This window comes from Zea mays, chromosome 3 (genome assembly GCF_902167145.1).
Source record: "Zea mays cultivar B73 chromosome 3, Zm-B73-REFERENCE-NAM-5.0, whole genome shotgun sequence".
Lineage (NCBI taxonomy): Eukaryota > Viridiplantae > Streptophyta > Magnoliopsida > Poales > Poaceae > Zea > Zea mays.
This window is the reverse complement of record NC_050098.1, coordinates 210,032,255-210,052,132: the sequence shown is the minus strand read 5'-3', so window position 1 is coordinate 210,052,132 and position 19,878 is coordinate 210,032,255. Positions and strand designations below refer to the sequence as shown.

Below are 19,878 nucleotides of genomic sequence, written 5' to 3'. Positions count from 1 at the left end.
AACCGTCTGAAAAATGTATTTGTTTAAGTCATTTTGTCCGATAAACCGTCTTGAATTAGGTTTTTTTAAGACACTGTTTCTAAAGAACCGTAGAGAATACAAACATTAAAAGTCATAAAGTATTTATCAAACCGTCTCGAACATCCTACAATAATAGACGATTACAATAGGAAAACCATCTTATTTATGTGACTAATAATGGACGTTTTAGAAATTGTCTTATTTAGGAGACTGATATTAGACATTTTAGTGACCGTCTTATTAAGATTTAAACGAAATGACTTACACGGCAGTACATTCTTCAATTTATAATCATTTGTTCAGACATCACGTTATAATAATTTGAAAGAGAAATATACATACACATATATTGAACAACATTATAATTAATATAATATAAATAAGTACCATTCAATATATCATAAATAAGCATTGTCAAACAAGGCATACATAAGTGTACTCTAAATCTAAACTAAAATACAACTGTTTGCATTAATGTTAAGCCTAACTTTATATGAATTCAAGTCTCCACACTTTTGCGACCACCAAATTTGAATTCCATTCTATGTTTTCCTGTACAACAAATAGGAGAAAACTAGACATAGCATGCAAAAAACTCCAAGCAGCACGTCGATGACCTCGAAGATGCCCTTGTGCTTCTCCCAGTTCTTGATCACTCCTACACGCCCGGTGTTCCTCCCGCCAGTCACCATGACCACGTTGTCGACGTCAAACTGAACAGACCTCCCGTTGCAGAGCTTGAACTGCACACAAACCAATAGAAAAGCAGTGAGCATTTCACAGACGTACTATGAAAGGGCATGAGAATTTCCAGTGATGTAACTGTATAGATAGATAGAGCAACATCTATTAATAGTCCTAACGATTATAGCACATGACATTATCAATGCAAGACTTTCATGCACACAGCATATATGGACTGTATAGCAAGGATAAGGTACATAGATCTACTAATGAAAAACAGCAACCTCACACAGCTACCAAGATCATCATGCTCAACTAGAACAATGAGAGATGATGTGTAAGAGAATTGAGCTAACCTTGGCATCCTCATCCCTGATTGGGTGAAGACGGAAGCAGCCTGTAGTTCTTATTTGTCTTAGGGATGGAAATGACATCTGCCAAAAAATGACACCACAAATCAGCAACCAAAATAGGTGTATAGGTATCTTTATGCATTAATAGAGATATAGGCATACCCATGAACCCAACAGGGTAGGTCTTGTCAGTCCTGACCTTGCCATCAACAAGTACATGGCGTTGCAAATTCATGTATGGTATGAGTTGAATATATAACATCAAATATGAAAAATCTAAAATAGACATACATGTCCAATCGTCTACAGTATTAATCATTCATGCACAAGCTGCTTGTTCCAGTAATGCTCTTTCGTGCACAAGTTGCTTGTTCCAGTTCATGCATATTATTTGATGGACGGACGCAGGAAGCAGCAGTGCCAACTCACCAGCAATCAACATGCCACGATGGCAACCGGGCAGGGCACGCAGGAGCAGAGCAGCAGCTAGCAGCTCTAGCTAGGGTGGTAAACCGGGCCTAGACAAGCAGGTGCCAAGTGGTAAGTAGTTAAGTGCATAGTCATCGTGTAATAAAGAGATTAGCTCCTGTTGCCAACAATGTTATATACTAGTAAAGTGCGCGCGCCATGCGCGCGTGGATTATAACAATGGGTGTGTGCTAAGTATATGATATAGTTTGGGGATATAGGCTATAAATATACTAAGAATATAGAAAGTAAACGTAACAAAATATGCCCCACTATGTACCAAATTGCATGGAACAATGGCTCATGCTAGTAGATAACACAGGGACCACATGCTGTTATATTTTTTTTGAAGTGTCTTGCAGAAGCCAGATATAAAATAATTGAACTGTAATTTAAAGGGAAGATTGACTTGTATCTGGTCCTTTAACATAACAGCCAGAGAGAAAAAAGGAGCATATGAGAAGGTAGCACTCAAATGAGTTCTAACAGCAATAACCAATTCGGAATTCGTTTAAAAAAACCTGTACATGCACCACAACAATTAGGAAATAAGGATATAAGGATGGTACTCAGTAGCAGCAACTGTGGCGTTCCAGATGGAGTTTTCTGCAAGAAAAATGCAGTGAAGTTCAAAACTACATTGCGAGGCATCATGTTCATGTAATTCTGCTAGACAAATAATGGGATCATACATGGAAAAAAGGGTTGTTTACTTGTTTCTCTCCCAAATGATTGTCACAGTGACGGAACAGATCTATAAGAAGATTTCCCCCTTGCCTGTGCAGTGTCGAGAACATGAGTATTTACATGAACACTAGTTCCATTAGCAATCCTTTCATATACATCAGACTGTACCCTTACCCTCTTGGGACATTGGTAATGCACTTCAGTTGCATGCATTTACATGTGAACCTACAAGAGGAAACAGATAGCATTAGCCATCTGGTGTTTGTAACTTTTGTCATTAAAAATACTCAAGTTACTCAGCCGACCTTCATGAAAAACAAGTGCTCAAATCTAACCAGAACTTTGAAGTGAAAACTGAGTAAGACCAAACTTACCACATCGCACATGTTAATCATTAGATTTGTCATTGAATCACCTTTACCAAGTTCTTGGTGACTTCCATGTGCAATTAGCAATCCTTTCCCTAATTCAGGTTGTAAGGCATCTGGTATTGTTTTCTCTTTCCTTTTCCAAAATTATCCTGAAGATAACACCAATGGGAACAAATATGACCCCGACGATGAAGAAAACAGAGACAACCTACAAAACATATGACAAAGCTCAAAACATTTGTGACCTTGTCCGATGTTACCTTCCTAAATTTCCAAAACCAGTAGCATCATAATCTTCACAACTCGTAAGCCTACCCATTTTGGAGTAAGAATCGGCTTGCAAGCTGGCAACTCCTGTTGTGTGAACTTGGAATCTGTACACAAGAATTTCAGAGTAAGAATAGGTTTGCAATCCGCAAATGCAAGTCACATCACAGTCTTAGCATTTGTCAAGCAGGTGATCACAATTTCTGACCTCATAATGTCATTGGAACCCAGTGTCCAAAGTCCAAACACATGTACTGTAAACAATACCACCATAACTCCAATTTTCGAAACATGTACAGAATTTGGACAGATTCTGAAACTGGACTTGGAAAAATCATAACTCCTAAACTACTAAACCTATGATCTTGAAATTTTTACACAAGTAAGATAAAGAAGTTATCTACAACGTTCCTATATAAAATTGCTACAGAAAACATGGTTTACTTCATTGAACTGGCTGCATAACTAAAACTGGTCATGCAGTCTCAAACATCAAGCAGTAGATTTTATTCAAGTTCTATACTCTTTTAAGATCAAGCATTCATCGAAAGACAAATAACTTTAGATTCTTCATTACGAGACACTTAGAATAAATATAAGGATAGAAGCAATCTGCTAACTTTCTAAATCATTTTGTTGGATACTAGAATTACACAATACTAAGGAAATCATCTCACTGATCATTCTAGCAAGTAGAGCACCATGAAAACATTACACGATTCCACTCGACTATTACTTAGAAGTAAAGACTTAAAGTACTTAACACACCTTCTATTAAGTAGATTTCAGATTTCAAACAGAAGACCTATCGATGTTACTAGATTTCAATTACTCGGAGAAAAATAGTAACCTCCAACTATGGCATTAGCCAGCCACTAATATAGATTGGGTGACTCCTAAAGCAACTCATTGACTTCAACACATCAACACAATCAGCACAACACACTGATAGGACCTGTCGGATAATCGATAAAAATTCTAAACTCATACTACACAATATTTTAGTTCACCAAAATCACAACATTGAACCTATAAAACCATACTTGGTAACCATGAGAGCATCACCGACACAAACATCTAATCATCCATTCATCAAATTAATTTTGCAAGGACAGTGACCGGGCTCACCATGTCATAAACCAAATCGATATGTGTAAGGGCGATGACGATTTCCGGTTTAAGCTTTTTGCCAAACACATAGAGCGCGCCGAATGGACTTTCTTCTTCCACGGTAAACCTAGGGTTTCACTCCACATATTGTACACGCATAAACATACATAATCATAATATGAGAAGGATGACAATATAAATTAAAAAGAGAATGAACATCGGCTCTCACCGGCAGCAAGACGAGGGAGATCGACGCTGGGGTTTGAGGGCTGAAACCAGGGGGACAGCGATAGACTCCGGGATCGAGAGGGCAGCATCGAGCAGTAGCTGGAGGGGCATCAGGCATCAGCATAGAAACGGCTGGGCGAGCTCGACTAGGGAAGAAGACCAGGCGCCATGGAAGGGGATCCTGCAGGGGGGAGCTCTGCCATGGAAATCCAGGGCGGCCATGGTAGGGGTAGGGACGACTTCTGCGTGGGGAGAGATGGAGGGAGCGGCTGGGGAGGGAGGAGATGGCTGGGCGAGCAGGGAGGGCGCGGCATGGGAGAGGACACCGGCCAAGGAGCGTCCATGGATCAAGAGGTGAAAGGGAAAAGGTGTGGGGAGGAGGTAACGTGAAGAAACAAAGCTCCTGGTGAGCGGCGTGAAGATAGGGCAGTAGACAGATGAGTAGAGAGGTGAAAGGATAAGGAAGCATTCTGGATTTTTTACACAAGTGACACAGATATACACGATTATGAGATTAAGGTTAAAAAGAGACATAAACAAGTTGGACCAAAATAATTTTGAGTACATAATTTTGACATGATTTTATTTGGTGAATACTCTGGAGTCAGATGAATTTTTACCCGTTATTTATTTTCGAATATTTAGATCTGGACGAGAAACGCACGGACCAAACCAAACGACATCAGAGTCGATATATTAAGACTGTGCTTAATTTGATTTGATTTGAAACCCAATAATTTTATCCGCAGTCTGAACAGAGAAACAAAATAATTATGAATACTCAATATCGACTATAATTATCTCGGTCAAATTTAATCTCGCATCAACACTCTTGCTGCTGATGGTGCCACGAATGAACGTCGCAGGCTGGCGCCGGTCGTTCTAAGCCACCACAACGTGAGACGGCCTCCAGCGGCGACGATTCTTGGGGTTCGGAGTCCATGATTATTGGGCGGCGGCTGTCGTTCCCGAGGGAGGCATTGGGTGTGTATGGTGAGAAGGCGTCGCGGATGGAAACAAAATGATAGCGATTTGTATATATCATCAGCTCAAGGTGATTTCACTATTTGCTACATTTTTCATATACGTCTTGTTAGACTATCATGTGAAGACGGTTCCATATTTATAAGTGTCTAGTATACTCACTAACATCTATGACGGTTCTTATAGTCCAGACGACTCTAATAGTATTCTTATTTGAGATGGTTTCATAAATAGAAGTGTCTCAAATACTCATTGCCATCTAAGACAGTTGTTAAAGTAGGGATGACTCAAATACTATCTTTATTTGAGACAGTTAATAATAAAAACATGTCTTAAATCAATATAAGACATTTTTTACGACGTAACTGTCTCAAAAAACTTTTCCAATTAAGACAGATTTCCAAAAAAATGTCTTATCTTACTCAACATCGTATGATATAAGACACTTCTATAAAATGTACTTATATGAGTCTTTAATGGTGTGTCTTAAATAGCATGATCTGTAGTAGTGCATGGTGATTGGCGATGTGCGACCACAGGAACTCGAGGAGCAAGATCAACCTTCTTCCTCAACAATGGTGCATCCCCCAACTCAAGACGATGAACAGGTTCATCAAGAAGAGGCGTGTGATCAAGGGGGAGCACAAGATGATCATGTAATGGAGGAAGAAGCACAACCGGCACCTCCAACCCAAGTTCGAGCGACGATTCAAAGGAATCATCCCGTCGACCAAATTTTGGGTGACATTAGCAAGGGAGTAACTACTCGTTCAAGATTAGTTAATTTTTGTGAGCATTACTCCTTTGTCTGTTCTATTGAGCCTTTCAGGGTAGAAGAGGCCTTGCTAGATCCGGACTGGGTGTTGGCCATGCAGGAAGAGCTCAATAATTTCAAGAGAAATAAAGTTTGGACACTGGTGCCGTGTCCCAAGCAAAATGTTGTGGGAACCAAGTGGGTGTTCCGCAACAAACAAGACGAGCACGTGGTGGTGACGAGGAACAAGGCTCGACTTGTGGCAAAAGGTTATGCCCAAGTCGCAGGTTTGGACTTTGAGGAGACTTTTGCTCCTGTGGCTAGGCGAGAGTCTATTCGTATATTGCTAGCATATGCCGCTCACCATTCTTTCAGGTTGTTCCAAATGGATGTGAAGAGCGCTTTCCTCAACGGGCCAATCAAGGAGGAGGTGTACGTGGAGCAACCCCCTGGCTTTGAGGATGAACGGTACCCCGACCACGTATGTAAGCTCTCTAAGGCGCTCTATGGACTTAAGCAAGCCCCAAGAGCATGGTATGAATGCCTTAGAGACTTTTTAATTGCTAATGCTTTCAAGGTTGGGAAAGCCGATCCAACTTTATTCACTAAGACTTGTGATGGTGACTTATTTGTGTGCCAAATTTATGTCGATGACATAATATTTGGTTCTACTAATCAAAAGTCTTGTGAAGAGTTTAGCAGGGTGATGACGCAGAAATTCGAGATGTCGATGATGGGCGAGTTGAACTACTTCCTTGGGTTCCAAGTGAAGCAACTCAAGGACGACACCTTCATCTCCCAAACAAAGTACACGCAAGACTTGCTAAAGCGGTTTGGGATGAAGGACGCCAAGCCCGCAAAGACTCCGATGGGAACTGACGGACACGTCGACCTCAACAAAGGAGGTAAGTCCGTTGATCAAAAAGCATACCGGTCTATGATAGGTTCTTTGCTTCATTTATGCGCTAGTAGACCGGATATTATGCTTAGTGTATGCATGTGTGCTAGATTTCAATCCGATCCAAGGGAGTGTCACTTAGTGGCTGTGAAGCGAATTCTTAGATATTTAGTCGCTACGCCTTGCTTCGGGATCTGGTATCCAAAGGGGTCTACCTTTGACTTAATTGGATATTCAGACTCCGATTATGCTGGATGTAAGGTCGATAGGAAGAGTACATCGGGGACGTGCCAATTCTTAGGAAGGTCCCTGGTGTCATGGAGTTCTAAGAAACAAACTTCTGTTGCCCTATCCACCGCTGAGGCCGAGTACGTTGCCGCAGGACAGTGTTGCACGCAACTACTTTGGATGAGGCAAACCCTCCGGGACTTTGGCTACAATCTGAGCAAAGTCCCACTCCTATGTGACAATGAGAGTGCTATCCGCATAGCGGACAATCCTGTCGAGCACAGCCGCACAAAGCACATTGACATCTGGCATCACTTTTTGAGAGACCACCAGCAAAAGGGAGATATCGAAGTGTTCTATATTAGCTCCGAGAACCAGCTAGCCGATATCTTTACCAAGCCTTTAGATTAAAAGACCTTTTGCAGGCTGCGTAGTGAGCTAAATGTCTTAGATTCGCGGAACTTGGATTGATTTGTAGCATACATGTGTATTATGCTTTGATCATGTTCCTTATGCATTTTGTTGTTTATTTATGGTGCTCAAGTTGTACAAACACTCCCCGGACCTCAAAAGTCCATGTGTGAGTGATGCACATACTTAGGAGGAGATGTACTACAACTTGACCCTTTGAGACTAACCGTGTGCTTGAGTTTGCTTGATTTAGTCTCAAAGGTGGATTGAAAGGGAAAGGTGGACTTGGACCATGAAAGACTTCCACTGCACTCCGATGAGAGGGTAACTCACTCCAAGTTCATCTCCATCTTCTTATTGCCTTTGTACTCTTATGTGAAGATTTTGGTGAGGCAATGAGGTTTAAGGGCCAAGATTGATCCCGTTTTGGTGCTTGATGCCAAAGGGGGAGAAAATAAGGCCAAAGCAATAAATGGATCAACTACCACTTGAGAATTTTGAAAATAGTAGAATAGAGCTTTTGGTTTGTCAAAACTCTCTTGTTGTCTCTTTTGTCAAAAGTTGGCTTCTTGTGGGGAGAATGTTTGATTATGGGAAAAAGGGGGAGTTTTTGAATCTTTGATCAATTTCTCTTGGAATACCTCTCTTTATGTCTCTACAAGTGAATTTGACTTAGAGATAGAAAATTGAGTTTGATTTGCAAAAACAAACCAAGTGGTGGCAAAGTATGATCCAAATATGCCAAAGTTGAATCAAAACAATTTGTGTTCTTATTTGCATTGATATTGCACTTGTTCTAGTTGCTTTGTGTTGTGTTGGCATAAATCACCAAAAAGGGGGAGATTGAAAGGGAAATGTGCCCTTGGGCCATTTCTAAGTATTTTGGTGATTGAGTGCCAACACAAGTGGTCTTGTGGTAATCTATGCGAAGTGATGGACAAAGTGCAAATCAAGTCTAAAGGTATGTTTCTAGACTTGGTACATTGTTTTAAGAACTAATGTATTGTGTCTAAGTGCTGGAAACAGGAGAAATCAAATTAGAAAAGAGATGGCTTTGTTCAGCCAAAGACAGCTCGGTCTGGGTGCACCGGACAGTGTCCGGTGCGCCAGGCTGGCGACTGTCAACTGGCTGCTCTCGGGAGGCGATCAACGACGTACGGCTATAAATCACCGGACTGTCCGGTGGTGCACCGGACTGTCCGGTGAGCCATTCACAGGCGAAGTCGTCGCTCTCGGGAAGTGATTAACGGCGTACGGCTATAATTCACCGGACTGTCCGGTGAGGCACCGGACTATCCGGTGAACCAACTGTCAGCCGGGCCAACGGTCGGCCGAGGATTCCGCGTGTGACGCGTGGCCAAGCCAACGGTCACAAGGGGGCACCAGACTGTCCGGTGTGCACCGGACAGTGTCCGGTGCGCCAACGTCTCTGAATCTGCAACGGTCGGCTTCGCCAAATAAGGAAAGAGATCCGCACCGGACTATGTCCGGTGGTGCACCGGACTGTCCGGTGCGCCAGGCGACTGAAGGCAAGAATTGCCTTCCCCGAATGCTCTCGACGGCTCCTAGCTGCCTTGGGGCTATAAAAGGGACCCCTAGGCGCATGGAGGAGTACACCAAGCATCCTTAGAGCATTGTTGATCACTCACACTTCATTCTTGCGCACTTGTTCGACATTCTTAGTGATTTGAGCTCCGTTCTAGTGAGAACCTCGTGATATTCTTTTGAGCTCAAGTCTGGGTCTTGTGGTTGCGTATTTGCTGTGATTTTGTGTCTCGTGTGCGTTGCTCATCCCTCCCTTACTCCGTGCTTCTTTGTGAACATCAAAGTGTAAGGGCGAGAGGCTCCAAGTTGTGGAGATTCCTCGCGAGCGGGATATAGTAAACAAAGCAAAACACCGTGGTATTCAAGTGGGTCTTTGGACCGCTTGAGAGGGGTTGATTGCAACCCTTGTCCGTTGGGACGCCACAACGTGGAGTAGGCAAGTTTTGTACTTGGCCGAACCACGGGATAAACCACTGTGTCTATCTGTGTTGATCCTCTTGTGGTTGTTGTGTTTTGCAAGAACTCCTCTCTAGCCACTTGGCCTTATTGTGCTAACGCTTAATCAAGTTTTTATGGCGTTAAGTTTAAGTTTTCACAGGATCACCTATTCACCCCCCCTCTAGGTGCTCTCAAGTGTACCTTGTGGAAGACACACCAACTACCATTAGTGAGGCATATTCCTCTCCTGATGCTGACTTATGGAAGGAAGTAGTAAGGAGTGAGATGGAATCTATTATGTCTAATGGAACTTGGGAGATCGTTGACCGTCCTTATGGTTGTCAACCTATAGGATGCAAATGGATCTTCAAGAAAAAGCTTAGGCCTGATGGTACAATCGAGAGGTACAAGGCAAGGCTTGTGGCCAAAGGATATACCTAAAAAGAGGGTGAGAATTTCTTTGATACCTACTCACCAGTGGCTCGATTGACTACAATTCGCACATTAATAGCTATGGCAGCCTCTTATGGTCTTATCATTCATCAGATGGATGTTAAGACAGCTTTACTAAATGGAGAGTTGGATGAGGAGATCTACATGGATCAGCCAAAAGGGTTCATTGTGGATGGTCAAGAGAACAAGGTGTGCAGGTTGATAAAGTCATTGTATGGCCTAAAACAAGCACCTAAGCAATGGCATGAAAAGTTTGATAATACTCTTACAGCTGCTGGTTTTGCTGTAAATGAATCTGACACGTGTGTATATTATCGGTATGGTGGGGGTGAGTCTGTTATGTTGTGCCTTTATGTCGATGACATCCTGATCTTTGGATCAAATCTCATTGTGATTGAGGAAGTTAAAAATCTTCTATCGAGCAATTTCGAAATGAAAGATTTGGGAGAGGCTGATGTTATTCTAGACATCAAGCTTGTTAGAGAAGGTGATGGTGGGGTAACTTTGTTACAATCTCATTATGTGGAAAAGGTATTGAGTCGCTTTGGTTTTAGTGACTGTGATCCTACTCCAACACCTTATGACCCTAGTATGCTATTGAGAAAGAATCGGAGAATAGCAAGGGATCAATTGACATACTCCCAGATCATTGGCTCGCTCATGTACCTTGCAAGTGCAACAAGGCCGGACATCTCATATGCTGTGAGTAAGCTGAGTCGGTTTGTGTCAAAACCAGGAGATGATCACTGGCGTGCTGTTGAGAGAGTGTTGCGGTATTTGAAAGGTACTATGACATACGATATTTATTATACTGGAAACCTAAAAGTGCTGGAAGGCTATTGTGACGCTAACTGGATTTCTGATGCTGATGAGCTTTATGCCACAAGCGGATATGTGTTTCTGTTTGGAGGTGGCGCTGTTTTCTGGAAGTCTTGCAAGCAGACTATCTTAACGAAGTCTACGATGGAAGCAGAACTCGTAGCATTAGACACTGTTGGGGCTGAGGCCGAGTGGCTTCGTGATTTCCTATTGGATTTACCGGTAGTTGAAAAACCGATACCGGCTATTTCCATGAACTGTGACAACCAAATGGTGATTACAAAGGTTAACAGTTCTAGGAATAATATGAAGTCTACAAGGCATGTTAAGAGAAGATCGAAATCTGTCAGAAAGCTGAAAAACTCCGGAGTTATAACTGTGGATTATATCCACACATCAAATAATCTAGCAGATCAATTCACTAAGGGTCTATCACGCAATGTGATAGAAAGTGCATCGAGAGAAATGGGTATGAGACCCATGTGAAATCTACTCTATTGGTAACCTGCTCTATGTGATCGGAGATCTCGTGAAGTAGAGTGGAGAAACAAGCTAGGAGTAGATTGTGAGGAAAGATCCCTTCTTTAACTCATTTCTGATGCACATCTTTCCTATCTATAAGGCAGGATGGTATTTACCTTAATGTATTCCAAGAGTCTTATAAAGATGAGATGTTGTCCTACAGAACATCTTCTGAGGAGTACACCTATATGAGTCATACTACTGGTCACAGTCTATGGGACTTGGGTAATCCCTAAATACTCATGAAAGGCACTGAAGTGTGACTTATATGCTTCTAAACAGCGGAAATGCCCTTTTGCAGCCTAGTATCAGCAAAGGATTTGAGCGAATCTCACTTCGCACAGAACTGTCAATTCAAGGCTTAGTCCATTGTTCAGTTGTGAATGAGTGAAACTCTTATTCTAGATGGATGTTCAACTTAACAGTCTCCATCGAAACACTGGTATATCAAAGGATTGTGATTCTGATACTTCATCATTACAAACCCTAGAGTTTGGTGGGGATTGTTGGATTTTTATGGGCTTGACCCATTTATTCAATAAACTCTATGGTGTGTAATGGTGGAGAATACCAATAGTACCATATTGGAATTCCAAGGGTTGTTGGCTTGACTTATATGATGGGAATTATTCCACTTAATTTGAGAAGTCAAGAAACGAACCAGGTGTGCCACACGTGCGCGTGCCGCCGCAGGCGTGGCATGGCGTGACGAGGCAGGCAGGCAGGCGGCGAGCGGGCGAGGCGTAGTGTGTTTGTGTTAATTTTTAGCACTTATTAACCGCGGGAGTTTCAACTCCGGGTTAAACCTTTTAGATGCTCGTCTCTTGATCAGCCGCATGTGAGACCCTTCTCCTTTAGCTTCCCATCAGCCGCATGTGAGACCCTTCTACTTCAGCTTCCCTTCCGCGGAAGGTTAAGAAGGGGAGAACGCATGTCACTTGGGACACGCGAGCAGAACACTTTCAGAATCACAGTCCAGTCGCTAGTGAGGGTATTTTCATCTCGTAACTCTGCGCGCACAGAGGAGCGAGAGGGAAGGTGCCTCCGAAGCTCTTGCCGTTCGAGACCTTGCACGGGGGATCGATAATTAGGTTTTTGGGGAGCGTCTACGCGACTGCCCAACGTCCGTCGTTGTCTTCTTCACTGGTTTCTGGCGTCTTCATCTCGTACGGATGACAAGAGAAGTTGGACAAGGATCAGGATCCTCGGAGCGCATGGGAGGGTATGATCATTTCAGTTCTTTACTGTTTTACGTTCTGCAGATTATATATGTTTCATATGTTCATCTCTGTTATTTCGTATGTAGCCATAGAATTATCTAAACTATTCTGTCATATCATATCATGATATTTCTAATGCATGTTCATACTATTAAAATACCATATCTGTTTGTTTTAATTTTACAGTCATGATGTTTATGTTGCTATCTGTTTATTTTCAATTGTTCCGTCAGTTTATATGCTTATTATATTTATATGATTTATATGATTCATATGGTTTATGTTCTCATGATCCATATTGTTATGGATATATTTGATATCATGATTTCTTTGATTAATCATCTTTTATATGTTATCATCAGAATATTAATTTATGGAATTAAAATGATATGGAAAATGCCTATATTTCTAACATATCGAGCATAATAATGACATTTCTTAACTACTACGTGTTGTAGAGGATAGATTTCTTTGTGCTAGATAATTGAGAAAAATTGAGATAATAAAAAAGGATGGAAAACAACCTTGTATCACGGTTGTCCAGTGAGCAATTTGCAAGACAACACCATTCTATTAGAGTATTAGAGTTGAAATCTATGTATGGATGGAATAATAAAGGTCTCAACGACTTATTATGTGTAGTGAGAAACTACTCTTAGACTAATGAGTTGCCAGAAAAGACATACCTGACTAAACAAATGATCTATCGAATCGACCCCGAGGTTGAAAAAAAAAACTATGTGTGTACTGATTGTATATCTTGGAGATAAATACAAAAAATTGGACATGTACACTAAGGGCTTGTTTGGAACAAAGGGTATTGGAGGGGAATGAGAGGGCTATAATCCCTTGTTATTTAATTTTGAATAGCAAGGGATTATAGTCCCCTCAATCCCTCCAATACTCTTGTTTCCAAACATGCCCTAAGTGTAAAGCCCCATGGTGCAACTAAGGGTTGTCAAATAAGGATAGCAAGACCAGAGAAGGACCCATAAAGGTTATTTGGTGTTTCCCTATATCTCCTCGTGCGCATAGGTTGTTTGCAAATGGAAAGCCCTAAGCTATTATGGTGGCATGGTAAAAAGCATAAGAAAGATACAATGCCAGTATAAAATCCCCTTCTACACTTTATGAGAGGATCTAGTAGGACTCTATGGGTTTGAGAGCCGTAGGAGGCTCGAGCTTGGCCCGCCCGCCCACCGATGCCTCTGTCCCTGACGGTCTGACCTCACCGATGAGTCGGACTGGAGGATGGTCAATACTATGTGCTACAATAACATCAATGGAGAGGTAAGGCGCCTCTGGTTTGGTCGATACTTGCCGCTACAATCACTAATGATGTGTTTGGTTTGAGGAATAGAGTGATCTATCTTCTTCTCACTCCTCACATTTTTATGTGGTTTGAGAAATAGAATGAGTTGATCCATCACCATCTCATTCCTTATAAGCTAATAATTAGTATATATATGAGGAGTGGGTTGATTCCACCAAAATTGATAGAATGAACTTATGATGCATTATCTCATGAAGCATTAAATGACTCCACAAACCAAACACACCCTAACCTGCCAGGGTGACCCCGAGTTTTCTAGTTGTACTTTGGTTCTAATTGTACTTTGGAGTTGCAGGTTTAGTTTCGATGGGCCTGATTGCCTGAACCAATGGAGGCCCAGATCTCTTTGAGTGATAGAGACACTGGCAGCCGGGGTAGACGTAAACCTGTGCGTACTGCGCTGGCAGGCTCCTGACGAATTTTACAAATCCCGTGCCAGCTGCCCGGCCGGCCGGACTCAAACCTGTTCAACTCTCCTGCGAATCCAAGTGGAAACGATCGGACGAAACAGCAACAGGCCAAATCGATCAGGACGAGCAACAGGACCACTAATTCGGGGAAAACAATCATAATCCTATGAGTTGTTAAATTGCTCACCAGCACACTCATTCATGCACGCGCTTTGCAGACCCAGTAGCGATGCCGCCTGCCGCCTGCAGTCCCGGGCATCACACCGTCCACATCAATTCCACCCGTGCACGCACTCGTCAGCCAGAGCCCTGCCTCTGCTCTATATATATACATGCATCATGGCCGCCCAACAACGACACGACACAACCCCAAGAGTATTGTAGAGAGCAGCAGGCAGCAGCACATCGTTCGTTCCATCCATTTTCGTTAAGAAGAGTAACGTTCTGACGATGGCCTCAGCTGCTCGGTCCGCCGCGCTCCGCGTGCTGCTGCTGGTGGCGGTGGCCATCGCCGGCGCCCTCTCGGACCCGACGCCGCTCCAGGACACCTGCGTGGCCGACATGCGGGCCGCGACGCCGGTCGACGGGTTCGCGTGCAAGCCGCAGTCGGCGGTGGTGGACGAGGACTTCTTCTCCCGCGCCATCGCGTCCGCCGCGAGCACCGCCAACCCGTTCGGCGCCAACTCCACGCGCGCCACCGTGGCCACGTTCCCGGGCCTCAACACGCTGGGCGTCTCCATCACGCGCGTCGACCTGGCCCCCGGCGGGCTCAACCCGCCGCACTCGCACCCGCGCGCCTCCGAGCTCGTCATGGTGCTGCAGGGCGAGGTCTTGGTCGGCTTCACCACGGGGGCCAACCGCCTCTTCTCCAAGGTGGTCAGGGAGAACGAGCTCTTCGTCGTGCCCCGCGGCCTGCAGCACTTCCAGCTCAACACCGGCGCCGGCGACGCCGTGTTCGTCGCCATGTTCGACAGCCAGTCGCCCGGCGTCGTCACGCCCACCTTCGCCATGTTCTCCACTAAGCCTGCCATGCCCATGGAGGTGCTCACCAAGACGTTCCTCACGGGCGAGGACCAAGTCAATGCCATCATGTCTAAGTTCGCTGGCTTCTAACATGCAACACAAGATACAGCCTATCAGCAGTTTAATTAGCTGCACATCTACCCGGCCCGATCCAGTCACGTTAATTAGTGTATGTATTCATTCGTTTTTACGTATTTATTCTCTGTTCCCCTGAAACTGTTTTTTCTCCACAAGTTTGTATTCTGCCAAATGTGTAAACACAATGTTAATTAATCATGTTTCCCACATTATATTACAGTGTGAATAATACCTTCAGTTTGACAAAAACTACTGTATTTTTTGAGCTAGCCAAAATTACACTGTTGTCCCATTGCAAGATATAATATTGTAAAACCATGGTTTTAAAAAATATTATTGTCAAACAGGCCCTAAGCCATGTTTAGGTGCTCTCCAACAGCGCCCTTCGTTCGTCCCCTCACCCCCGCGAGGGTGTACGATTGCTCCCCCTCGTTCTAAGTAGATCCCTAACCCTAACCCACAAAAGAACCTAGAACTAAAGCGGATTAGAGAACTTAGAGAGGTAAGGATGGTGGGGGAAGAAGAACCCTAACCTTAACCCAAAACAAACCCATCACCAAGTGAATCGAATAAGATGGGGGAAGTGGTTGGAGAACTTACCTTTTGATTTTGTCACCGACGACGAGCTCAATGAAGACCATTGTTGGACATTGATTCGTGGGACACAGGCGCTACCACAACATCACCACGAGGCCCCTCGATAATGGTGTGTTCACATAGAGGGGAGGGCATGTGTTAGCGGGAGTTCACAGGTGTGGCGCCAGCCGCCAGGACATGACACTCTTGGCCTTCACTGGTGCTAGAGGAGGGAGAAAAGAGTTCGTGGCCAAGCAGAGTGAAAATGAGCTAGGGTTCCCCGAGCGTGGTGAAATTTTAGTTTTTTATACCTCGCGCATCGATTGAAAACCGTCGTACTAGATCTGATGACTCAAGACGAGGTGGGTGCGGTTGCGACTCCAGCTTGGGTCAGATAAGCGGCTTAGGCCTAGGTTACAGCCCAGGCGCAGACACATGACTATGTAGTAACTTGAGGGATGCACAGTAATAGACTGAAAGTGTATAGTAATTCGCATAGTTGCATGCCAAAAGTAGACAGAGTGTCAAATTTGATTAAGTTTTTTTCTCAAAATTTAATTTCTTCAAATATGCAAAATAAAAGAGAAGGGGATTAAGAGAAATGAAAAGGGAAAAGAATGGATAAATTTTTTTAAGGATATAGAAAAAAATTAGAAATGTTTATGTACTATTTTTCTATTGCATGATTTTGAAATTTATTCATGCATTTATTCTATTTAATTTAAAGCCAATGTGAATTATTATTCGGATATGCAAGAATTATAAGTATTTATGGTATATTTATATTTTGACCAAAGTTGAATATATTTGTTCCATATTTATGATAAAAGTTTCTTTTATTGGTACAATGATGATTTAGAAATTTGGAATGAAGAAAGAGATACTCAGATGTATGACTTTTTGGCCAACTTTAAATTTTAATTTATGCAAGCAATACTTTATATTTTTACAAATTGCTTAAGTGTAACTCTAAATTTTATTTTTTAACTTCCGAAGTTGTAAATAGTGCAATGTTACTAAAGGGGTATTTGAATACAATAGAGCTAATAGTTTGTGATTACAACTAGTTGAAGACATATAAACGCCCTAATTAATAGTTCAACTATTAGCTACTTTTAGTAACTATTTGTTAGCTAGCTAATTCCACTAACAGTTTTTAGCCAACTAACTATTAGCTCTAGTACATTTAAACACCCCCAATGTAATATTCAATAGCTTCACCTCAGGGGGTGTTTAAATGTACTAGAGCTAATAGTAAGTTAGCTAAAAATATACTAGTAGAATTAGCTAGCTAATAAATAGTTAACTAACTAGTAGCTAATTTACTAAAAATAGCTAATAGCTGAACTATTAGCTAAGGTGTTTGAATGTCTTCAGCTAATTTTAGCGATTAACTATTATCTCTAGTGCATTCAAACACCGCTTAAGTCAACTGTAGCAAATAGAACCACTAAAAAGAGGAGATTACCCGTTAAGACCAAGTTCGGTTTGTTATGGATTGAAGGTCGTATTCAATTTTGAATACGAAGAGATTTAATTTTACCCTCCAATCCATAACAATTTTTTAAGGGACATAAATTGAATACGAAGAGATTTAATTTTACCCTCCAATCCATAACAATTTTTTAAGGGACATACTATAGGGGTAGATACTCAGATGTTTGATGACCATTAAAAACCTCACAATATACCCAATCAGGGGGTATATAGCAATTAAGTTTAGTCACCGAGATTATCAGTTAAGTTTAACTTTTGGCTTAAGTTGTTTAGCCACCGGTATTAAGTTGTTTAGCCAGTAGCTTAAGTTTAACCATTGGTACTAATTAAGTTTAGCCACCGGTACCGATTAAGTTTAACTTTTTAACTTAAGTTGTTTAGCCACCGGTATCGAGTAACGTTCTACCCAATACACTTCCTAAGTCTTAGGCACCGGGGCTGCTTTAGATACCGATGCTGAGGTTAAGTTTAGGCATCTTTAACTTTTAGTTTAAATTATTTAGTCAACTTTTAGCTTAAGTTGTTTAGTCACCAGTACTTGTTTTAGGCTTAAGTTGAAGGCCACCGGTACCAACCAACTTCAGGTTTTACCAGGCACCGGTGCTGATAAACATCTGATCTCTGATTTCTTTCAGAGGTAAGACGGTACATAAATCTGCTTTACATCTCGGACCTGTTCTTCAGGTCTTGGAATCATCTGTGTGCTGCTGTGGTTAGTCATTTGCGTCGTGGTTATTTTGGTAACTCTATTTCTCTGATTTGTATTTTTTCCAATAGCCCTAAGTGCATAAAACTGAACATTCGATTTGCATGCTTTTGTCATGTCGTCGTAAAAATAAGAGGAGGTTGACAGGTACCAGTACGGCAGTACCACCAAAAATGCAAAGCAGCAAGGCAAGCCAACAGGATCAGAGGGCAGACGAATGACAGTCGGACGTACACAGTGCTAGATGAAAATAAAACAACAGCTTTGCGACTTTATTATTACATATACATCGTTGAGTCGAAAGCGCGGAGGCTTCAGTCGACACAAATGTCAAACGACCCGTCCTGAAGAGAGTTTACAGCATGCACCAAACACTGAAAGTTTGAAATGAAATGAGAAACTTTTGAACCTAAATGATGGGATCAGAAACTTCTGGAACAGAAACACTGAGAAGTTTGGCTGCCGTGTCCTCTAATAGTCCCTGCCAGGCTTGCGGGTGCTGGTGTCCTTGCCGGCGTCGGTGGTGGTGGTGCCGTCCTTGTCCTCGCCGGCCATGCCGAGCGAGTTCATCATCGCGTCCTTGGCTCCCACGGCGGTGCTGACAACCGTGTCCTTGGCCCCCACGGCCGTGCTGACAACCGTGTCCTTGGCCCCCACGGCCGTGCTCATCACCTTCTCCCCTGCCTGAACAGCCGAAGAACGAATGTATTTTGAGATCGAATAACCCATTTTCGCAGTAGCAAAGACGGGAGAGAAGCTAACAATGACTAGGCATCACCGTGCATCTCACCTGCTGCAGGAGGGCGCCGGTCTTGTCCTTGCCGGCCACCACGGTGTCCTTGGCGTACAGCGCGGCGCCGGCCGCCTTCTGCCTGGCGGCCTCGGCCGTCTGCGCGACGTAGCTCCCGGTCTGCTGCGCGCCGTCGCGGGCGCGGTCCCCGGCAGCGCCGGCCGCGTCGGACGCAGTGTCCCTGGCGCGGCCAGCGGCACCGGAGGCCGCGTCCTTGGCCCGGTACGCCCTGTCCTTGGCCGCCTCCCCGGCGTCGTGGCCCATCCCCATGGTTCGGTCCGCGGCGGCGCGCGCCTTCTCCCTGGTCGCCTCCATGGCGTCGTGGCCCATTCCCATGGCGCGGTCGGAGGCGTCGGACGCCTTGTGCTTGGCCTCCCTCCCTTTCTCCTGCGTCGCCCCCATCACTTGACCCGTCTTCTCCTGCGATGCAGCAGCCAACGTTAGTGTCCACTCTATCGTGTGGAGTAGGTAACTGCAAAAGGACGACGGAGCGAGCAACGCGCGGGCACGGCGGCTGGAAGCGCGGTGCGCGCGCGTCTCATCTCATCACCTCGGCACGGGCCTTGGTCTCGCCGGCGTGGTAGCTAGTAGGATGCTGCTGACGAGAAGCCATCGCTGAGCTTGGATAAAAGATTGGATCCAACGAAACTGTGAGCTTCCCTTCCCTGAGCTTGGATAAAAGGCTTTCGTTAACTCGTTGTTGTCTGTGTGAGTGTGACAACGAACTGCTTTGGTTCACATTTATACCCTCGAGCTGCAAAGCGGAGGCTGGGGGATACGTGTCCTGCATGGGCAAGCGCTGGGTGCCACGTTGAGAGGACACGCGTTGCCACCGGCAGGGGCTCTCCAGGTGTCCGCCTCTGGCTGGCGCGACCGATACGGCCATACGGACGGGACCGACAAAGCACGAGAGCAAGCAGACCAGCGCGTCGGACGGACCCAAATCGGAGGAGAAGGTGAGAAGGGCGACGCGGCGGAAGGGGCTCGCGGCGCGAGGGTCAGTG

At 43.9% G+C, this 19,878-nt stretch overlaps 2 protein-coding genes, 1 long non-coding RNA gene and 1 pseudogene across 6 annotated transcripts; 1 reads left to right on the top strand and 3 right to left on the bottom strand.

Moving 5' to 3' along the window:
* Positions 1-529: 529 nt before the first annotated feature.
* LOC103651279 (40S ribosomal protein S4-pseudogene) lies at positions 530-1,328 on the bottom strand (annotated as a pseudogene). Its single transcript, NR_164639.1, has 3 exons — positions 1,221-1,328; positions 1,062-1,139; positions 530-764 (listed from the first exon to the last, which is right to left on the bottom strand). The product of NR_164639.1 is annotated as a 40S ribosomal protein S4-pseudogene (transcript).
* Positions 1,329-2,457: 1,129 nt separating this feature from the next.
* On the bottom strand, positions 2,458-16,261 carry LOC109944885 (uncharacterized). Of its 3 annotated transcripts, none has more exons than XR_004857358.1 (5): positions 15,906-16,261; positions 4,191-4,288; positions 3,980-4,088; positions 2,845-2,958; positions 2,458-2,733 (listed from the first exon to the last, which is right to left on the bottom strand). It is a non-coding gene; the product is annotated as an uncharacterized lncRNA (long non-coding RNA). The 3 variants fall into 3 exon arrangements; XR_004857359.1 differs by having other exon boundaries at positions 2,458-2,792; positions 2,900-2,958; XR_002268196.1 differs by lacking the exons at positions 3,980-4,088; positions 4,191-4,288 and having other exon boundaries at positions 2,460-2,733.
* LOC103651278 (germin-like protein 1-2) lies at positions 14,010-15,760 on the top strand. Its single transcript, XM_008676904.4, has one exon. The coding sequence runs from the start codon at positions 14,655-14,657 to the stop codon at positions 15,315-15,317; it is 663 nt and encodes a 220-aa protein (XP_008675126.1). The 5' UTR covers positions 14,010-14,654; the 3' UTR covers positions 15,318-15,760.
* Positions 16,262-18,329: 2,068 nt separating the features above from the next.
* Positions 18,330-19,584, bottom strand: LOC100286330 (uncharacterized). Its single transcript, NM_001159217.1, has 3 exons — positions 19,425-19,584; positions 18,875-19,294; positions 18,330-18,768 (listed from the first exon to the last, which is right to left on the bottom strand). The coding sequence occupies exons 1-3, from the start codon at positions 19,485-19,487 to the stop codon at positions 18,556-18,558; spliced, it is 696 nt and encodes a 231-aa protein (NP_001152689.1). The 5' UTR covers positions 19,488-19,584; the 3' UTR covers positions 18,330-18,555.
* Between the last annotated feature and the right edge of the window lie 294 nt (positions 19,585-19,878).